Below are 22562 nucleotides of genomic sequence, written 5' to 3'. Positions count from 1 at the left end.
AACTTTAAAGTGCTATGTGTAAACAAAAGATATTATTGGCATTATTATTGCTGTTATTGTTCAGTTTTCAGTTGCAACAAATGCCATTTCTTTTGCTTTGTTTTTTGGGGTTTTTTTTGGCAATGATACAGAAATGGTTTTCAGTTTCTTTCTCCAATTCATTTTAAATAGGAGGAAACTGAGGTAAAAGGAGTTAAATGTCTTATTCAGGGTGACATAACTAGTAAGTATCTGAGACCAGGTTGAATCCAGGTCTCCAACACTCTATCCATCCACTGTGCTATCTCACCATCCTGTTATCGTTATTACTTAATAATTATTACTTATTAAATTAAACATGATTACTTAATAATTGTATTGAATTGATATGACTTCCCTTATCCTGTTCTTTTTATTTCTACGGCCTTTTGCTGCCTTTACCTATAACAAATATGATAGTAAAAATAATTATTATCATGACAGTTCATAGGAAGGAGAGGTTATTGGTAAGAGAGCTGTAAAAAGAACAGGACATCGGGGAACAGAACATTGAAGCAACTTCCATTGGCATGAAGGCTTCTGGTTATGCTACCTTTGGATCTGCCATCTTTGTCAGATCCTCATGATATTCTCTGTTTTTCCCTCCTTACACAACCCCAGATAAAACTGTCCTCAAATCCTTCCCTCAAAGAATTTCTATTATATTGAGAGAGAGAATATATACATATATAAATTTCTTTATATATGATATATATACATATATATGCATCTTTATATAAGATATACTATTACAATTTAAAATGTATTATAAGCACTTTTATATATATAATATGTATATGATCATATATTATATAAGTATATGTGTATGATACTTTCACTTCCTTTCTCCCTTTTCTCTTAACTCTCTTTAATCTGCCTTCTAACTATCATTCAACTGAAAGTGCTCTCTCCAAGTTACCAAGGATCTCTTACTTGCCAAATCCAATGGCCTTTTCTCATTCCTCTTGAACTCTTGGCAGCTTTTGATACTGAATCATCTTTCCCTCTTTGTTACTCGCTTCTCTCTACGTTTCCATGCTAATTACTTTATTCTCATTGTCCTTCAATCTGTCTTAATGCTCTTTCTCAGTCTCTGTTGCTGGATCTTCATGCAAGTTACACAAGCTAAATAGATGGGTATCCCCAAAGGGTCTGTCCTGGGCTCTCTTCTCCCATCTCATCAGATCTCACCTTTTAATTATTCTCTCTGTGCTGATGATTCTTAGATCTACTTGTGGAGCCTGAAAGAATGTAAAATTTATCATTATAATATCAAACTCTCTAATAGGTTTGTAGCACGTATGAGGGCATATACATACTTACAGGTATATCTCTGCATATCTACATATATATATTCATCCATCAACAGATATAGACACATATTTATCAGTTGTGGACATCGGGATAATCTTTGCTTTTTATATCCATAATACCTCATTGTCGGTTTAATCCATGCCAAGAAAACAGGGGGAGGCTTTCCCCTCTCCCCAACTCCCCCCCTCCCTCCCATTTAGAAAGGCAGCACAATGGAATAAATGTAGGGCTTTGTTTGGATTCAGCCTTTGCCACTAAATTGCTGGAAACTCTGGGCAAGCTATTGCCCCTCTCTGAAATGGTTTCCCAATCTGTAAAATGGAGATCTCTGTATCTGCAATGACTACTTCCCAGCACTTAGGGAGGCTCAAATAAAATCATGCTTGCGATATACTTTTCAGACTTTAAAGCACTATGTAAATGTCAGTTATTATGGAACGACTAAGTAAGTATGAATAGTAGGCTTGGGTGATACATCTGGGAGAGGGGTGTGTGTGTGTGTGTGTGTGTGTGTGTGTGTACAGGCACGTTATGTGAGGATAAGAGGGGAGTAGACAGAGAGACTGACAGAGAAACAGGCAAAGTTATTGGGAGACAGAGAAACGAGGGGGAAAAACAGGGATAGAGACAGAGAGAAAAGGACAGGAGAAAAGAAGGGAAAGAAAGAGAAGGGAAGAAAAGGGAAGAAGAGAGAGAGGAAAGAGAAGGAGATATCTATATCTATATACAGAGAGAGAGGCAGACAGACAGACAGATAGAGACTGAGAGAGACACAGAGAGAAGCAGAGAAACAGTGACAAATACAGAGACAGCAAGAGAGAAACAGACAGACATGAACATACACCGAGAGTCAGAGATAGAAACAAAGAGACAGAGACAAAGAGACAGAAACACAGAGAGACAGACAGAGAGACAGACATACACAGAGAGATGGAGACAGAGGAGAGAGGAAGAGACAGACAGACAGACAGAGAGCCAGACATACACAGAGAGATGGAGATAGAGGAGAGAGACAGAGAGAGACACACACAGAGAGAAGGAGATACAGAGAAAGACAAATAGAGACAGGCAGACATGTAGCTCAATCAGTAAGTTTGCTCACTGAATCAGGATCCCTTCTGAGGCAATCCTGGGCTCCCTCAAACTAGAAGCCCTCAGCCTTCAGCCTCCCCCTAAGTCTGCTTCTAAGAAGACAGACACTCACACAGCTGAATCACGCTGTAGAGATCTTGTTATGGGAAAAAGCTCAGCCAGCCTGACACAAAACTGACACCGGGCCTGGGACCTAAAAAAGACGGGAAACTACAAGAGAGCTCGGTTCAGGTTGCAGCAGCATCTTCACTTGGGCTGAGACTATCTCAGTTTGGGTTGTCTGGTTATCTGGTTCCAGGAAGACAAGAGCCTCCGAGCTTTGGAAGTCTCCCTGTTCTGGGCTGTGTGTGGGTTGGGGAATTTGGCTCCCAGGTCAAGCCTTGCTTCTCAGACATTCCAAGGATGATGCATTCAGAGTGATGCTATTCCCTCCCCTCCCCTCCTTCTCCATTTGTCCCTTGGTTGCTGGGTGACTGTTGAGCCAGGAGATTGGTGGCCAAATATTGCCGGATGCTTTGTTCCCTTCTTTTGCTGCTGTGGAGTCCTCATTTCTGAAGTGGGAAGGAATTGCTATGCAGCCAGTGAGCTGACTCATTCTCCATATTGAAAGTGCATCTCCATGGCTTTATTTCATTACATAGATTTCCATTTGGGGCCTAGAGCTAGGGATTTCACAGTTTTGCCTGTGTTGGAGTTTAATAACTATTGGACATAATTGCCTTTCCTTCTCTTTCCTTCCTTTCCTTTCCTTTCTTCCCTTCCCTTCTTTGTTTCCTTTCCCCACGTCTACAATATATAATACCATCCATAGGTGCTGTGGAAACTATAGAAGTAAATCAGGTCTCATTCTGCCCTTGAGGAACTTATATCTCTAGTGGAAAATATCAGCTCTATACACACATACACACACACACACACACACACACACACACACACACACGTGTGTGTGTGTGTGTGTGTGTATACATATCTATATAAAATTTCAAGATGGGATGTAGAAACTCAAAAAAGGGACACATATGAAATGCTGGAAAAGTTCAGGGAGGGTCTCACCCAATTAATCGTAGCTGAAGGTCTTGGTATGGCTGGGAGAGGAAAGAGAAATTTTCTTGGTGGAAGTAGATTAGAAATAGGGCCTGAAGAATCGTTAGAAATTTAAACATCTTCAAAGACCCAGCCTTCTCAAAGCATTTTTCTTTCCTCACAAGATATTAGCTAGCTCCTCAGTTATTAGGTAGAGAGGTTGTCATTAAGTAGTCAGTTTAGGACTGAGCAGGAACTTGAGCATAGTTTTTTTTTTTTTTTGGTAATTTTTTTTTGTTTGGAGACTTATATTGAGCAAGCCCACTACCTCAAAAAGCATCCTGTTCCATATCTAGACAGCTCTAATTATCAGGAAGATTTCCCGTATTTCAGTTTTTACTATATATATATATATATATATATATATATATATATATATACACACACACACATATATGATATGATACATATATATATATATATATGTGTGTGTGTGTGTGTGTGTGTATGTGTGTGTGTGTGTGTAATTCATGCTGTATGTTTTGGGGTTGCTAGGTAAAGGTCATAATGACAATGCATGGTGTACAAATGGATCTAAAGATTCCTTTTTCATAATTCGTGGTCCCTGAAGTTTCAAGACCCACAGATTGGGAACTGTTGAATTAGGTGATCTCTAAAGCCCAATCTAGCTCCAAAGGCTTCGGCTCTCAATGGTTAGGATGTTTGCCTTGTATTATTTCCTTTTGTGTTTGTCAATAACCATTAAACCCCTACTATGTGTAACATACTTTTCTCAGTGCTGGGGATACCAAGAAAAGTAAAAAATAGACTCTATTCTCAAGCACCTCATATCTTAATGAGGAAGACAACATGTAAACAATCATGTGCAAACAAGAGATATAAGGATAAATCAGAGATTACCAACATAGAGAAAGCACCAGTGTTAAGGAGGTTTGGGAAAAGCTTGTAGAAGGGGGGATTTTAGCAGGATTCAGTGTATTGACATAAGGAGAGGAAAAAAATTGTAAAAAGGCTTAATGACTTCCATTTTCATTCCCAAGAAAGTAAAGAGAAGGTGGTGTGTGTGTGTGTGTGTGTGTGTGTGTGTGTGTGTGTGTGTGTGTGTGTTTGGGGGGGAGTTTGTAGAGTTAATCAGGAAACTGCTGATCAATTAATGCTCTCTCCCAACCCCATTAATAAAATTATTGAAACTGAGGGACAGGTAAGTGAGAGAACAAGGTGTCATAAAGGAAGTAAACAGGGCTTTTGATACCCTTTTAGGAGGTAGGAAGAAACTCTTCTTGATGGAATTGAAGGTCATCTGAGTCCTTGGCTAAAAAGATCCCAATCACCTTTTCAATAGTGAAACAAATTTATCAAGAAAGTCGGCAGTAGAAGCAAATTGAAAGGGTTTGACTTGTCAGTAGTGGAGAACTCCTGCGAAGCCATCAATCTTTGTGTTCTCTCTTGTGTCTCCAACAATGGGCAGTAGGAATGGAGGGGAGAAGATTTCTTCTACCTCCCGCTGGCTATGGCATATTATTACAGAGCTATTTATTGATTAGGAAACATCATACTCAGCCAGCATGGAGATGGCCCAGAAACACATAGTAAGTAATCAAGGCAGGAGATAACTGGGTGCAATGTGACTTCTGACACCAGAAAGAACCAACTCCAAATTCAAAAGAGAGAGAAAGAGAGACAGACCTGGAAGGTGAGAGTAAGGCTGGGTAGAGAGCCACTCTAGGTTTATCAGACCAATGACATTCCCAGAAAAGATTATGTACCTGGAAGTGGGAGTAAGGGAAGCTGTATTTAAGCAAACCTTGAAGTATCATATAAATGTTAGCTATTACAAACTGCGGAGATGGTACTTATCTGTCTTAGAAGTAATAGCCTCTCTCGAGTTCCAATGAATTTGTAGTGCCAATCCCACTATCAAAGACTTGACAATGAACTTTAAATAGCAAATTTTTATGAAATATACAATTAGACTTTGAGTGTTCCCTTCTGGGCTTACCCTAGTTAAAAGAATTATTTTACTGAAATGTCCAGAGATCATTTGGTCTGGAGACCAAATATCTAAAAGATATTAGGAAAAAAAATATATCTGAATCACAATAGCAAAATCTGTATTTGAGAGCGTTTTCCTGTTTTATTTTTTTGTCTACACTTCAACATTCTATTGTAACAATTGGAAAAAATTATGTTTAGGATTGTTGACTGTATGTGTTCACAGTGAGCCAATGACTGATTATATCATGTTCTATCTTGCCAACAAATTTTCTGTTTGGTTTTCTTCTTTACAGTATAAAATTAACAGCTAGTCAAGCTAAACATTCTGGATATATATCTCTTCCTCAGGTGGTGAATAGCCACCTATTTGGGGGAATGAGGATTTCAGAAAAATAAAGTCAAAGTGAAACATACATTTGTTCAGGTTTATTTCTATATAGCAGATTGTATTTTCCTTCAACTTAAGCAAAAAAAAAAAAAAAATCAGGATCTGAAAGTTGCAGTGAGTGATGGAGCCAGAACCCTTATTTCTTTCCTTTCTGGTTACTACTGGAACCTTGAGCAATAAGGCTAATGAACCACAGCATGGCTCAACTGCCAAAGAGAATCAGATTTAGAGGCACATAGAAGCCACATGGAAAACAAAATAAAAAGAGCATACTAATATCTCTCAAGGAGGGATCTTGAGGTCATAGATTTAGGAATGGACTTTAGATACCATTGAGTCTAATTTTATTTTATTGATGAGTAAACAATCCCAAAGGGGTTATGTATTGCCTAGGGTTGTATAGCTGATAAAAGTCTAAGGAAGAATTGAATCCAATTTTCCCAGACTCCAAATCCAGTACTATTAGGATTTTTGTAGTTTGTATTTACTTACATTTAATTGTCTCCCAATTACAGGGCAAACTTCTTGTGAGTAGGGATTCTTCCATTCATTGCATTTCTATCCCCAGTGCCTTTGGACTTGACAACTGATTAGATATGGGAGATAAGAGAATATAAAAAAATAGAGGGTGACAAGAATTTTGTGAATGTGAGTGGCTGGGAGATGATGGTGCCCTTGACAGTAAGTAATAGAAAAGCTAGGAAGAGGAAAAGGTTTTTTTTTGGAGGGAAGATAATGAGTTCAGCTTGGGATATGTTATAGTTAAGGTATCTATAGGGCATCCAGCTTGAGATATCTGATAGACAGTTGGAAATGCAAGATTGGATGTCAAGAGAGAAATTAAGACTGAATAAATAGATGTGAAAATAATTTGCATAGTGATGATAATTGAACTGAAAAGATCACCAAGTGAAATTCCTAGAGCTTTAGGGTATACCTATTCTCAATAGATATGACTTGGATGAAGCTCAAGCAAAGGAGAATGAGAAAAATTGGTCAGACAGGTTGGAAGAGAACCTGTGGACAAGAACATCATGAAAACTTTACAGAAGAAAGGGCAAATCTGGGGGAGGGGGCGGAGGGAGGGAGGGGAAAAATCAGAACAGAAATGAGTGCAAGGGATAATGTTGTAAAAAAATTACCCTGGCATGGATTCTGTCAATAAAAAGTTATTTAATAAATAAATAAAAAAGAAGAAAGGGCAAGAGGATGACCTATAATATTTAAGACTATAGAGAGGTCAGAAAGGATGAGATGAGAAAAAATATTCACATACATATACATACATATGTGGATTTAAATCCATAAATTTATGTATAAATTCACAAATATTTAAGTGGATTTAAATCCATAAATTTAAGGATTTAAGTGATTTGGTCCGAGTCATATAATCAAATATAAGAGGCAGAACTTCTTGATTCTAAGGCTGGTTTTCTAGTTGGCACATTACATTGCTTCTCCAGATTTCACACTTATCCCCATCAAATTCCATCTTATCATATTCTGTCAACTGTTCTAATCAGTCAAGATCTTTCCTGACAGCATGTGTCTGTCAACCCTCCCTGCTCTTCTTTGCTCTCCAATCTATATCCTACCCTATTGCCAATAGTCTACGGACTCTATTCTCTTATATAAGCACTTATTACATGTCCAGTGGGTACCACATGCTTGGTAAGACATTGAGATAAATAAGAAATCATCTGCATTCAAAAAGAACTTAATATCTAGTAAGGGGAATGCACTCCCAGGACTATGGTGGGGTCTGATCTGACTACATCTGCAATTTTGTGTTGGGATGTTTGCCTGTTCAGTCCCAGGCACCACAATTTAGAAAAAACAGAAATGAGTTTGTCAAAATCTAGGGGACGGTCATCAGCATAGATGGTTCCATGTCATTTTGGGATGATTTGAAGCAACTGAGACAGTTTAGCCCGGAATAAAGAAAAACGATGGGGCAGTTAGTGCTGCTGGACCCTAGGCAAGTCATTTAACCCTGTTTGCCTCAGTTTTCTCATCTGTAAAATGAGAAGGAAATGGCAAACCATATCAGCAAGTTTGTCAAGAAAAAAATTCAAATGGTCACAGAGTTGGGCAGGACTGAAATGATTAAACAACAAACAAAACTGAAAGGATTTCCACGTGCCAGAGAAATTAGATTTGTTCTATTTGGCCCCAGGGATCAGAACCAGGAGCAATGGGTACATGAAAGTTTCAAAATGGAAACTTCAGACCTGTTGTGGGGAAAAAGGCTATTATTCCAGGCCAAGTTCTCTTTGCAAGGCTACAATGCTTCTCAGGCCTCCCCGGCCTTTCTGCAAATAAAAGCAAACATACACATTCATGAGACCCCAAACTTGAGCTGAGAAACAGCGGGTGATATGTATTTATACAGATCAACTAACAACAACAGCAAAAACACCCAAATTGCAGCAATTTCTAACCAGTGCCTTGTAGCTAATAACTGTCGTCTTAGGCACTCAACCAACTGATAAAATCCATTACCAGCCCTTAGCCCAGTTGAATTTCTCTCTGGGGCTGCATCACCTACCCCCCACTCCTCCCCACATAATTACTCAAAAGCAGCAGCAGCTTGAAGGAAGGAGATTTTACAAGTCAAGAATTCCCATAAGCCTTAGTATAGAAACTGGATTTCCGGTCAGAGTAATGATGACATATTTATTATATATGAGGTTATTTGTGATTACAAAGCATTCTCCTCACAATAGGCCTTGGAGGGAAGTGAGGATTCCTCCTGTTATTTAAAGGTAGGAAGTGTCTGACAAACAGGTCTAACCACATTGCTCTCCTACTCAAAGATCTTCAGTGACTTCCTATTAAATATTAATTCGTCAGGCTTCCATTTAAAGCCCTCTATTATCTGGCTCCCATTTCCCTTTCTGGATATCTCTCCATGCTTTCGCCTAGGCAACTGAACTGGAGAGTGAGTGCTCTGTCCACTGCATCACTTAGCGGTTCCAATAACTTCTTAGGAAGCCTCTGTTCAAAGTGACTCCAGCTGGACATGGTGGTCCACACTTGTACTCCCTGCTCCCAAGCAAGCTGAAGCTAATAGATTAACTCGGGGATTCTGAGCTGCAGGAGGCTTAAGCTGATAGGATATCAATACTCTCTAGCATCGGAATCATGGGCAGGCTGCATAAGGAGGGTTGTCCAGGTTAGAAATGACACCAGTCAAAGCTTCCTTGTTGGTCAGTATTGGGATCAAATCTGTGAATGGCCATTGTACTTTCATTCTGGGCAAAATAGGGAGCCTTAGTATAAGAAAGAAGGGAGGGAGGGAGGAAGGAAAGAAAGAAAAAGAAAGAAAGGAAAAAGGACAAGAACAAAAAAAGAAAGGAAAGGAAGAAAAGCAAAAAACAGGAAAGGAAAGAGAAAAGGAAAAAGGGAAGGAAAAGGGGAAGGGAAAGAGGAAGGGAAGGAGGAAAAGAAAAAGGAAGGGAAGGAAGAAGGGAAAGGAAAAAAAAGAAGTAACCCAATGTAGTTGAATTTGAGAGCAGACCAGGATACCACTAATTTTATGCCCATGGGTATTAATCTTGCAAAGTTCAAAGCATGGCTGCCAAAATCAACCTTTGTTTTCATTTCTTTTCCCCTGTAACTCCTTCCTTCTCATTGACTAGGGTCTCCCCTAACTATAATCACAAGCTTCTTCCTCACCCTACTGCCTAGAAGGCTTTCCTTTGTTAGCTCTGTCTCTTGGAAATCCATTTTTCTTTAAGGCTCAGTTGCAGTAGTACCTCCCAAGGGAGATCTTTCAAGTGATCTCCCCGCTAAAAAGCCGTGGTCGCCAAGGGTACCATTCTCCTGCTTTATGTGTGTATTATTTATGCTTATGTATATGTCAATTTATTTATTTCTTTCTACTTGTGTATGTGCCAATTCTCTCATTAGAAAGCAAATTCCTTAAAGGTGGGAATTGTTTATTTTATTTTTTAATATATCTTATCTTATGTATTATATTTGCCTTTCTTTGTATTCTCAGTGCTTAGCACAGTGTCCAAATCATGAATGTGTCTTATTCTGATCAAAACAGACAGTAAATACCTGGAAGGCAGGGATTTTGTTGTTTCTTTTATGTATGGCACAGCATTGGGTTCTGGTAGCAGACAATCATTAGATATTTTCTGAATGAATGATTGAGTAAATTAAAATTGAAAAAACAACACATACTTTCTTCTGCTTTGATTTTTTACAGGTTCTCCACTTGTGATCTGCATCATTTCTGTATCCTCCTGTATGGACAGTTATGGAGAAAATCGAAAGTAAGGAATAATGACTGTTGATGCTTTGTTCATAATTTAGTGATTTGTTAGCTTTATGTAATGCCTTTCCTGGGGATCTGCTCTGAGAGTTGCTTAAGTACTTTTTGGAAGGTGATGTCTCCTCTTGAATGATCTTTTGACGTTTTTTTGCAGGCTCAATACCGTATGCAACGTGACACTTAGCTATTCCTAGTCTAAAACCTCCATTAAAAACAAAACAAAACAAAACAAAAAAACCCCTGATGTTGATGCCTTTTGCTTTTTATATCTCCATCATTTCCAGATATAGTCCTATATTCACAACCCTCAGAATAGAATCCTCTCTTCTAACAAAGAAAAACAATTAAGTAGGAATAATCTGTAGTAATTAAGTCTGACTGTATTCAACATTTTGTTTCCAGAAATCCTTACCCTCTCTGCCTTGAGGAGGAAGATATATTTTATTATCCATTCTCTGCAATTAAGACCAGTCAACGAATGAATGAAAGAATCAATGAAAGAAAAAGCATTTATTAAGCACTTAGTGGGGATACAAATAGAAAAAAAACTGACACAATCCCTACTATCTGGTTGCTCACATTCTAATTAGAGGTGATACACATAAAAAATGCAACTGTAAGGCAGATGGAAAGGTCCAAAGATCCTAAGGATGGATGGCAATGGATGGAGGTCTGAAGCTCATTGCAATTATAGAATTCAGCTTTCTTTTAATGCTTTATCTTTGACATGATTACAATCATGATGTATATTGTTCTGGTTCTGCTTACTTCAGTCTATATCCATTCATGCAGATCTTCCCACCTTTCTCTAATTTTTCATCTTTTCTACACATTTAGTGTTCCACCACACTGAAGCCTTCTTCCCCTATTTTTTCCCTTCATCCTCTGCTATCACACACACACAAAACTGCTGCTATGAATATTTTGACATATATGGGTTACTTCTGTCTATCTTTGACCTTCTTGGAATGTGTATGTCAATTGGTAGAATCCGATCCCCTCATTTTAGGAAAAAGGAGATTGGGAAAGAATGACTTGCCATGAATGGGAATGAAATCCCATGGGGGAGAGTTGGAATGGTGTGGTAGAGCTTAGATATAAATCTCAACCTGAAATCCAGTGTCAGGAGCAGGATTTTAATCCATCTTCCTGATCTCAAACTACTTCTAAAGAAAATTAGGATTTTTTTCTCCTAATTTATAATTTCATTAGATTTCCCTTCACTGATACAAGACTATGACTTACTTAGTAATTTATGGTGTTAGAGGCAGCCTGTATGGAGACTAGAGAGCTACTTTTCCAACTGCTCCTACCCCAATCACTACTGGCCATATGACAATCCGTATCCCAGGCAATCCTCCAAACTTTGTAAATACCAAGTACAAAATAAACACTGTTGCATGTTGTAAAATGACATTGTACCAAGCTGAGGTACATTAGATATTTTAACATCACAGTATTAGCCACAGAAATCAGAGTGATTTCTAACAGGATTATAACAAGAGCATCTCATGTCCAATTGTAACCTCACAGCTGTGTCCCTTCCTTCCTGAGATGTCCTGACTTTGTGCTGCATTACTAATTACTAAATTAGCATTTAGTTACAGGAATGAGATCAAAGAAGACTGGTGTATATACTCAATTTTGAGTTTATATTTAATCGATATTAGCATCTATTTGACAAATAATGCCTCTGAGGGGACAGTGGCTCCTAGGGGGATCATTCTAGCTTTTTGATCTTTCCAGACAAGATGTAAGTGAAGAGGAAAGTTGAAACTGCCATGGAATTACCAGGTTTTCATTAATAACAAAAAAATGGTTTTTTTGTTTGAAAAAATAGGCCAGCTGGGTGATGCAATAGATAGAGCCATGGGCTAGGAAGCTAGAAGACTCATCTTCCTGAGTTCAAATCTGGCCTCAGACACTTACTATCTATGTGATCTTGGGAAAGTTGATTAGCTGTGTTTGCCTCAATTTCCTCATCTGTAAAATGAACTGAAGAAGGAAATGGCAAACCACTCCAGCATCTTTGCCAAGACAACTCTAATTGGGGCCATAAAGATTCGGACATGACTGAACAATAGTCACAATGGAGAAGCCTATGGATTGAGCACTTATTTGGCCTGGAGTCAGGAATTCGTATCTGGCCTGAGATACTTGCTGTGTGATCCCGAGCAAGTCACTTAACCCAATTTGTCTCAATTTCCTTATCTGTAAAATAAACCGGAGAATGAAATGGCAAACCACTCCACTATCTTTGCCAAGAAAACCCCAAATGGGGTCATGGAATCTCTGAAATGACTCAATGACAACAATTAATTGCTGTGATCTCTCTGTGTGTCTGTTTAAGTGTGAGTCATATGGATACCAATTCAGCATCCTGGAAAATATAAATCTTTAGGGGAAAAAGCCCAACATTCTGTATTACCCCAGGCCCCAAGGACCGTATTTGCTTCCTAAGTCTCCTCTATAGATTTGATAGTTCATCACCAGCCCCCCACATACTCCCAACTGAGAGCGCAAAGGATCACCTACAGTAGGGCTTATCCCGTATTTGCTAAAGGAGTGAATAGAGGTAGGTATGAGGTCCAGTAGGAATGATCTCATTGCTGGACTAATAAACCCAGGACCCTTAGTGTCCTTTCGACTGTCATTTGAAGGAAGTGGGGAACAGAGAATGGTGAGCAGAGGATTGCCCCTGTACTCACAAATTTACAGTGCCGGATTGGGTTCATATGCTAGTTAGGTAACTTGCTATTCTTGAGACCACAAGCAAGTGGTTTTTTTTACCTCTCTAGCCTCAGTTTCCTCTCTGATAAAAGGAGGGAGTCACATTAGCTGATTCCTGAAATTGCTTCCATCTCTAAATCTATCATTCTGCTGTCTCCAAAGAGCTCTGGTTCCTCTCTCTAAATCCAGGATTGCTTCCCCTCACCCATTTCCTTCCTCTTCTCACCTCCCTCCCATCCCTTAAAATAAAACCCAAAGAATTAGATGAAGTGCTCTTTAGAAAGTCAGTCCTCTTCAGCTGAGTTGGGGCTGATAGCATGAAAGGGAAAACATCACTGAAATTGTTTAAGAGAAAGCTTTAAACATTTTTATAGCTCCAGGAGACAATGTTTTTTCAGCTGAATTGCTAAACTGGGAGAAATCTAGCCTCCCCTACTTGAGAAGCCCAATTTGCTGCAGATTAAGGCTTTAAAGAAAGCATTGTCTGCACGCCTTTAGGAATGAGGCTGATTAAACAGGTCCATTGTTCTATCCCTGCCTTGCCTTTCAATACTCCACATTTTTAGAATTGGAGCCCTCTAATTAAAAGGAGAGTTTTCCTTCTGAGATAACACAGCTCTGACACTTCCCTGGGCGAACCATTCCAGTCCGTAGCTGAGCTTCCTACACTGGGGAGGGTACTTTCTCTGTTCCTAGGCAATGGGGCTTTTTCCAGTGTCCTTGCACTGGATCATAGACCTTGGACCAAAATTTTAGAGACATTGACAACAAAAGCCCTCTTACAAGTAACAAAAGACCAGAGTCGTCTGGATAAGTGATTGGGTAATTTACTTATCCAGGGTCACTCTGATAGTTAGTGATCGGGATCCTTACGAAGCACTCTGAGATACTGTGATCACACTGTGATACCCTGCCTCTCTTAATTTATACAAATCTCTCTTATCCCCAAGCTGAGGTATCTTAAAAGCTATCTATTGTTCGAGGTTTTTCATTCACGTCTGACTCTGTGTGACCCCATTTGGGGGATCTTCTAGAGTTCTTTGCCATTTCCTTCTCCAGCTCATTTTACAGATCAGGAAACCGAGGCAAAGAGGATGAAATTTGTGTCTGAAGTTAGATTTGAAATCAGGTTTTCCTGACTCTAAGCCTGGTACTCCATGCACTATACTACTTAACTGCCCTAAAGACCACCTAAGCCTCTTCTATTTTGCAGATAAGGAAACTGAGGCAAAAGGGAAATTAGAGGATTTGTTATAGGTCTTTTATCCACCTATATATATATGTATGTATCTATAGCTGGAGAGGGGTTTAAAGCCTACTCTATATCTATATATTTGGGGAAGGGTTTGAAGCCTGGGGAGGTGTTTAATCTTGTCTCCTTACTGGCAGCTCTGTCAACCCATTTACACACTTTAGCTATGAAATCCAACACACAGGGAGGGTTCTGTTCATCAGAATTCAGCCTACAGAGACCGGTGTAAGGGCTGGGGGAGGGGGCAGTGGTGGGAAACTTTCTCACTGAACTCATCATCTCAGAGACAGCCTGAATCAGAATTGGAATTTTTCAAAGTGTGATCCACAGATGCTATGTGCATTTCTTCTAAATGGGTTCAGGCCTGTCATCCTGAGGCTTGTGGGCTTCTTCCCCTAAGTCTTCGTGCTCTGATTGAACAAATGTTGAAGGAAACCTTTTACTCATTCTGTTCACCAGCTTCAGAGGGAGAGTTGTTCTCCAAAAAAGCCTCAGAATCTAAGGAAGCTGAGAGGGATGGAGGGATGGGAAAAGAGGCTTTGTCACATTACAGCAGATGTTGCTGTCATTCAGTTGTTTTCCAGTCTAGTGTCTGATTCTTCTTGGCCCCAGTTGGGGTTTTCTTGGCAGGTACGCTGGTTTTGTCATTTTCTTTTCCAGATCATTTTACAGATGAGGAAACTGAGGCAAACAGGAGCAAGGGATGTGCTTAGGGTCAATAGGGTTAAGGAACTTGCTTAGGGTCACATAGCTAGTGAGTGTCTGAGGCTGAATTTGAACTCAGATCTCCCTAACTCCAGGCCTGGCACTCTATCCCATGTACACCTAGCTCCCCTTCAGTGCATTTGATTTACATTTACTCCACCCATCATTAAGAAACTGCATGTGAAACAAAACATATCCATAAAAGTCATGTTGTGAAAAAAAAAAAAAAAAGATCTCCCAAAATAATGGAAGTAAAAACCCTCAAGAAAAATAAAGTTTTACAAAAGAGAGAGAAAGAGTGAATGCTTCAGTCTGTATTCAGATAGTTCTTTCTCTGGATATAAATTGCCCATTAGTGCAGATACTACTCCTGGTAAGGGAGGTATCAGGAAAACTCTAGTGCTCTGCTTAGTTTGTTCCTATAATGCATTGAACTATATTGTGGTGAAGTGCCTCTAGTGTTGCCTTTGGAGGCTGGAAATCCAGGTTAGAATCTTACTTTTCTGTAAGCAGATTATTCCATTTTCCCATCTCCAGGTCTTTGTCCAGACTGTCCCAGATGCCTGGAATGCCTCCATTTCCTCTTTACTCCCTCTTTTTAAAATCCCCAGTTTCTCTCAAAGTACAGTTCAAATTCTCCTTCCTTATGTGAAGACTTTCCTAATGCAACAATGAGTACATAACAATAGCTATAGTACAATAACAAACATACTAATAATAGCTAGCATATATATAGTGCTTTAAGTTTGCAAATCACATTAACATATAATATTAATTATAATTATAGTTATATAATTGTATGTATAAATATATATTAATTATAATTATATTTTTAATCTTCACAGTACCCCCTATTAAATAGGTGCTGTTTTATTTCCATTTTATAGAGAAGATAACTGAGACTGAGAAGAGTGTCTACTGACTTGTCCTGTCTAACTTGCCCATGTTAGCTCATAGCTAATAAGATTCCTGAGACAGGAATCGAATTCAGTCTTCCTGATTCCCAGTCCAGTGCCCCATCTTCCATAACACCCATGTGGTATTACCTCCTCTTGAAATTATCTTAAAAAAAAAAAGAAGAAATTATCTTAAATAAATGCATGATTGAATGGAAAAATGATTTATGAGGGCTTTGTGCCAATTTGCATTCTATGACAGAATATAGCTTTTTTGAAATCAAACACAATTTCATCTTTGATTTTTATCTTCCCAGTGAATAGCACATGATTTGGTACACAATCGGAGTCTGATAAATGCTTATTGATTGACCGGGAGTGGTGACACATTCCTGGAATCCCTGCCATGGGGAAAGGCAGAGGCTGATGGGTGACTTGAAATACAGAGTTTTTACTGTCCACAGTAAGGCTGGCACTCGGCTCTAAAGCTGTGTTCCTGAAAACTGAAGAGTCATCTGCCTTAGCAGAGTAGATCAAGCCTCTGGTAACGTTAAGTAGGGAAGTTGGGCCAGTACTAGCCACTGTTACTTGTAGCCTGGGGAAGATAAGGAGACTCAATCTCAAAGAAAAAAGTTTATTAACTGCATGACCCTGAGTAAATCATCTAACTCATCAGAGCCTCAATTTTCTTGATTGTAAAATAGAGATAATACATTGGGTTGCTCTGAGGCTCAAATGAGATAATGTCTATAATGTGCTTATGGTTCTATATAAATGTAATCTATTTTTATGGCACCAGCAAGCCAGAGGCACCCAAGGATCACAGGGGTGGGGAAAAACATGTAAACACTTCGAGTTTTCAGGGGGCCGTGATATCCTGAAGAAGTCTAGACTCTTAATGTTTCAGGAGGGCTTCAGAAGCAGCTGGCACGGTAATGGACCCATGGTCCTTCCCACCGTGCTCTTGGTCACACATCTTCTAAATAATGCTAACAGCATCTTGACTGTGAGAGACTCCAGAGCTAACTGGCCTGTGTGACCACCTGCCCACCTTCCCTGAAAACTCATTAAGAAACCACAAAACAAGTCCTGCAGTGAAGGAACATAAATTTCCTTCCTTAATTGGACTTCCTTTGGTGCTATTTGCTTGAAATTCAGTTTTTGCCAAGCAAATCACCCCTTTTATAAGTTGAAGACTTCATAAAATTCAGACAAGCCTCAGGTCCCTCTCAGCTTATTTTTTTCTCTTAGGCTTCTGATCATACTGCTAGCTAACTTTAGTTATTAGGATTCAAACCCAAGATCCTTGAATTTTTTGGGTCTTCTCCAACGAGTGGAATCCATAATTGACGATAGGGTACATTTTATACAGTGTTTTAAAGTTGGCAAAGCACTTTTCATACATTATCTCATTTGATTCCCATATTAGATGCTATTATTATTACCATTTTACACATGAAGAAACTGAACATGAGAGATGTCAAATGATCTCATTCCATTCCACCTCATTCTGTTCCATTTCATCCTAGCCTGTCTCATCCCATCCTTCCTATCTCAGGGTAACTTAGCTGTTAAATGTCCAAGAAAGGATCAAACACTATTTTTTCTGACTCTGAGTTCAGTGCTCTATCCACATTGACATTTAGCTGCTGGGGGCCACAAGCGGGGAATGAAGAGACGATTATAGGGAAAACAATATGGCTTGGAGAGCTTGTCACACAATCACAGATTCTAAGAATGAGAAAGTACTGTGGGGGCCATCTAGTGCAACCTGTAAAGGATTGAAATTCCCTCTACCACATGCCTGATAAATGACTGTTTACCTTGTCCTTCAAGGTATCTAATCAGTGGACTCCTTTATTTCAGAAAGTCCTGATGTTTTAGAAAGTTTTGCTTAAATTAATCTAATTCTGTTTCTACAAAATTGTCTGCCATCCAATCCCACCCGGCTCTTGCCTTTGAGAGCCAAGCAGAACCAAGGTAATTAATCCCTGTAACACAAGACAGAAGGCCTTTAGACCTGAAGACATCTGCCATTTTGCCCCACTTCCAACCTACCTTTCAGTTAACCACTTCTGGTTTCCTTAATTTCCGTAAAGTATGATTTCAAGGCCTTTTACCATCTTGATTACCTTCCTGTAGAACCTATTCAATTTCTGTATTCCTTCCTAAAATACAGTGCTTAGGGATGAACACCACACTCAATCAACAAACATTTTAAAGGTTAATTATGAGCCAATCACTATGGTAATCTCTGGAGATAAAAAGATAAAATATGGATTTATCATAGAATCTAGAAGAACTATCACTTGCCCTGTTTGAGATATTGCACCTTTCTTATTGTAGCTGAAGAACTTATTAAATTTGTTTATTTATTTATTTTGCTTATCATATTAAATTCTTCCATTTATTCTACTCCATTCTATTTCATCCTCATCCTTCTTGTTCCCATTCCATCCTGTATTTCTATTCTCTCATATTCCATCTTAACTAATTCCATCCCATCCCATTCTATTTTATTCCATTCCATTCTGTTCCATTCCATCCCATTAAATTTCATCCCATCCCATTCTTTTTGGTTCCATTCCCTTCCATTTATTTCCATTCTATTTCATTCCAATCCTATTAAATTCCATTCTATTTGACAAACATTTCCTAGATATTTTCCACTGCAAAGCCCTGTACTTGAAGCTGGGAATAATAGAGTAAAAAAGAAACAACCATGACTTTCAAAAAGCTAACTATCGACTTGAGCTAAAAATGATGTGGGCTCAAATCAGCATTATAGGAGATAGTATGATAGGGATGAAATACAGACCTCAAAAAAAGTAATCTGAGAAGACTGGAAGAAGATCACTTTCATTTGTGGGGATAAGGGAAGGCTTTGTGAAAAACATGGCCCCTGTGCTGAGCCTTGAATGAAGAGAATTTCAACAGGAAGCATTGAAAAGGGAGTGCATCTTAAGTCTGGGAAATTGTCTGGGTGAATACATAGAAGCAGAAAAGATAAGGGTGAGTTGATAGGTGACATTTATTAAATACTTTAGGATTTACAAAGTACTTTATAAAATACATCACTTTCTTCCCAGGTTAGTAAATCACAGATTTATCACTTAAAGGGACTTTAGAGGTTATACAATATATTCCCTTTCTTTTACAGATGAGCAAACAGACCCATTGAGCTTAAGTGACTTGTCCAAGGTCATATGGATAATAAGAAGCAGAGCTAGGATCTGAAACTCACAAACCTTGTAAAGTTTGTAGTATGATTACCATTTTATAATAGAGAAAATAAAGATGAGGAAGTGTTATGTGACTAGTAAATGTCATAGACTATATTTATGCCCAGTCACTTAACTCTAATACCACTCATTTTTCTCCACTATACCAAGCTTTCTCCCTTTTTATTTTTAAAATTTATTACATATTTATTTTTGGCATCCTTTTCTTTTTACATTTTGGATTCCAAATTTTTTTTCTTTTCTCCCTCCCACCCATCTCCCAGCCACTGAAAAGTCAAGTAATCTGATATCAATTATACATATGGGGGTAGCAAGGTGGCCCAAAGGATAGGGCACTGATCCTAGAATCAGGAGGACTTGAGTTCAAATCCTGCCTCACACACTTGACATTTACTAGTTGTTTGATCTTGAGCAATTTATTTAACCTTGATTGCTTTACCCCCCAAAAAAATTATGCATCAAAACATATTTACATATTAGCCATGTTAAAAAAAAAAAGCAAGAAAAATAAAGGAAGTGAAAAAAATATACTTCAATTTGCACTCAGAGTTCATTAGTTTTCTTTTTAGCGGTAGATAGCATTTTTCATCATGAGTTTTTTGAAATTGTCTTTTATCATTGTATTGATCGGAGTAGCCAAGTTTTTCACAGCTAATCATCATTAAGACATTACTGTTTACAATGATCTTCTCATTCTCACTTCACTTTACATCAATTCATATAGATTTTGACATGTTTTTTGAATTCCTTCTCCATCATTTCTTATTGCACAAGAGTATTCCATCACAATAATATGCCATAACTTGTTCAGATATTCCCCAAATATTGATCATCCCCTCATTTTCCAGTTCTTAGCTACCACAAAAGGAACTGTACATTTAGGTCCCTTTCCTTTTATCTTTGATCTCTTTAGGATAAAGACCCAGTAGTGAAACTGCTGGTTCAAAGAGCTTATACAGTTTTATAGCCCTTTGAGTCTTGTTCCAAATTGTTTTCCAGAGTAGTTGTGCCAGTTCATTATGCCACCAACAATTCATTAGTGTACCTGTTTTCCCCACATCTCCTGCAGCATTTGTCATTTATGATAAATGTAAGGTAATACTTCAGAGTTGTTTTAATTTGCCTTTCTCTAATCAATAGTGATTTTGACCAATAATGTGGTCATATTTAAAATGACCATAGATAACTTTGATTTCTTCTTCTGAAAACTTCCTATTTATATCCTTTGGCCATTTATCAATTGGGAAATGGCTTTTATTTTTATATATTTAACTTAGTTTTAAACAGTATATATTTGAGAAATGAGGTATTTATCAGAGAAACTTGCAGTAAATTTTTTGATTGTCTTCATTGTCTTTGTACCTTTTAGTAAAAATGTGATTTCCTTCATTATCCTTTTTAGTTAGGTCTGTTTTTCCTTTTTCTTCATCTTTGATCATGATTGCTACTCCTGCATTTTTTACTTAGCTGAAGCATAATAGTTTCTGTTCTAGCCTGTTTTATTTTGACTATGTGTGTATTTTTTGTTTCAAGTGTCTTTTTTTATAAACAACATATTGTTGTATTATTGTTTCTAATCCATTTTGCTATCAGCTTCCATTTTATGGATGAGCTCATTCCATTCACATTCAGTTATGATTACTGTGCATTTCTCTTCAGCCCATTTTCTTTTATTCATTCTTCTTTCTTTTTATCTTGTCCCTCCTCAAAAATCTATTTTGCTTCTAATTACTGTTTGCCGTAATCCACTCTTCCTTTTATCATTATCCCTCCCTTCTGTTATCTCCTTTCCCTCCTATTACCTCTTGGGTAAGCTACATTTTTATATACCACTGAGTGTGTGTGTGTGTGTGTGTGTGTGTGTGTGTGTGTGTGTGTGTATGTGTGTGTGTGTGTGTGTTCTTCCTTCTTTGAACCAATTCCCATGTGAAGTTCAAGCATTGCCTGTCATCAAGCTCTTTATTGTTCTCTTCTTTTGTGGGAGAAAAATTTCCCCATGTTACCTTTCCTTTCTTCCTTCTCCTAGTTGTTACTTCTTTTTCAACCCTTCCTTTTTTTTTTTTTTTTTTTTTTTGAGATTATTCTAATAATCTGGCTCACATCTGTACCATTTGCCTATGTAAACTCCTATTACTGTCCTAATAATGATAAAATTCTTAAAAGTTACATGTATCACCTTCCCATTTAAGAATATCAACAGTTATTGAGTCTCTTGTGATTTTTCTTTCATGTTAACATATTTTATGACAATTTTGAGCCTTCTGATTGAATATCAAATTTTGTATTCAGCTCTGGTCTTTTTAACAGGAATGCTTAAAAAATTGTAATTTCATTAACTATACATTTCCCCTCTCAACAAGTTACATTTACTTTTGCTGCATAGGTTATTCTTGGTTGTAATTCTAGACCCTTTGTTTTCCAAAAGATTATGTACCAAGCTCTCTGCTACTTTAACATAGAAGTTGCTATATCTTGTATAGTTCTGACTGTGGCACCATAATATTTGACTTTTTTTTTTTTCCTGGCTGCTTGTAGAATTTTCTTTTTGATCTGGGAGCTCTGGAGTTTGGCTATAATATTCCTGAGCATTTTCATTTTGGTATCTTTTTTTAGGAATTGATCAGTGGATTTATTGAATTTCTATTTTATCCTCTGGATCTAAGATATTAAATGATTCTTCCTTGATAATTTTTTGAAATATGTCTAGGCTCTTTTATTTTTAATAGTAGATTTCAATTACTCCTAATATTTTTAATTAACTTTCCTTATTCTATTTTCCAGGTCAATTGTTTTTTCAATGAGATATTTCATATTTTCTTCTATTTTAAGTTCTTTTCACTTTATTTTATTGTTCCTTGATGTCTCATGGAGTTATCAGCCTCCACTTGCTCAATTCTAATTTTTAAGGAATTTCCTTTGATGAGATTTTGTGTTTCTTTTTCCATTTAGCCAATTTTGCTTTTTAAGGAGCTTTTTTCTTTAGTGAAATTTTGAACCTTTTCCATTTGACCTATTTTTCTTTTTAAAGTGTTATCTTTCATTTTTTGTGCCATTCATTTATCACATTGTTAATTTGCTTTTCCTAATTTTCTTACATCATTTTCATTTCTTTCCACTTGTTCTTCTACCACTTTTATCTTGCTCTTTAATGCTTCTAGGAATTTTTGTTGTGTTTGGGTCCAATTAGCATTTTGCTTTGAGACGCTGTTTATAGTTATTTTTACATTGCTGTCTTCCGAGTTTGTTTTGATCTTCCATGCCAATATAGTAGCTTTTTATTGTCAAGTTCTTTGTTGTTGTTGTTTGCTCATTTTCCATCCTATTTCTTGATTTTGAACTTTATTTTAGAAATGGACTCTGCTCACTGAACAGAGAAGTCCCTATCCCAACTTCAGGCTTTTTTGTGTTACTATTTTCAGAGCTAATTCTAAGAGGCCTGCAAATTTTTGATGATTTCAAGGTGTTTTGATACTGGGAAAGTTTCAGTCACTATTCAATATATATATATTTGAGAGAGTATTTTGAGTTTATTTGAGAAATGTTTTGTAGCTACTGATCATACTAGGTCACCGTAGTAAATACTTCTGATAAAATTCATTGTCAA

General features: G+C 37.7%; 1 protein-coding gene across 1 annotated transcript in view; it reads left to right on the top strand.

Moving 5' to 3' along the window:
* The window catches only part of ADGRD1 (adhesion G protein-coupled receptor D1), a 449125-nt gene that overhangs the window by 350563 nt on the left and 76000 nt on the right, over window positions 1–22562 (top strand). The window contains exon 21 of the mRNA XM_051975862.1: window positions 10068–10134. Within this exon, the coding sequence (XP_051831822.1) occupies window positions 10068–10134 (67 nt within the window). The remainder of the gene's footprint in view (window positions 1–10067; window positions 10135–22562) is intronic.

Source organism: Antechinus flavipes, chromosome 1 (assembly GCF_016432865.1).
Source record: "Antechinus flavipes isolate AdamAnt ecotype Samford, QLD, Australia chromosome 1, AdamAnt_v2, whole genome shotgun sequence".
Lineage (NCBI taxonomy): Eukaryota > Metazoa > Chordata > Mammalia > Dasyuromorphia > Dasyuridae > Antechinus > Antechinus flavipes.
Note: the sequence above shows the minus strand (reverse complement) of the source record. Positions and strands in the feature narration are given on the sequence as shown.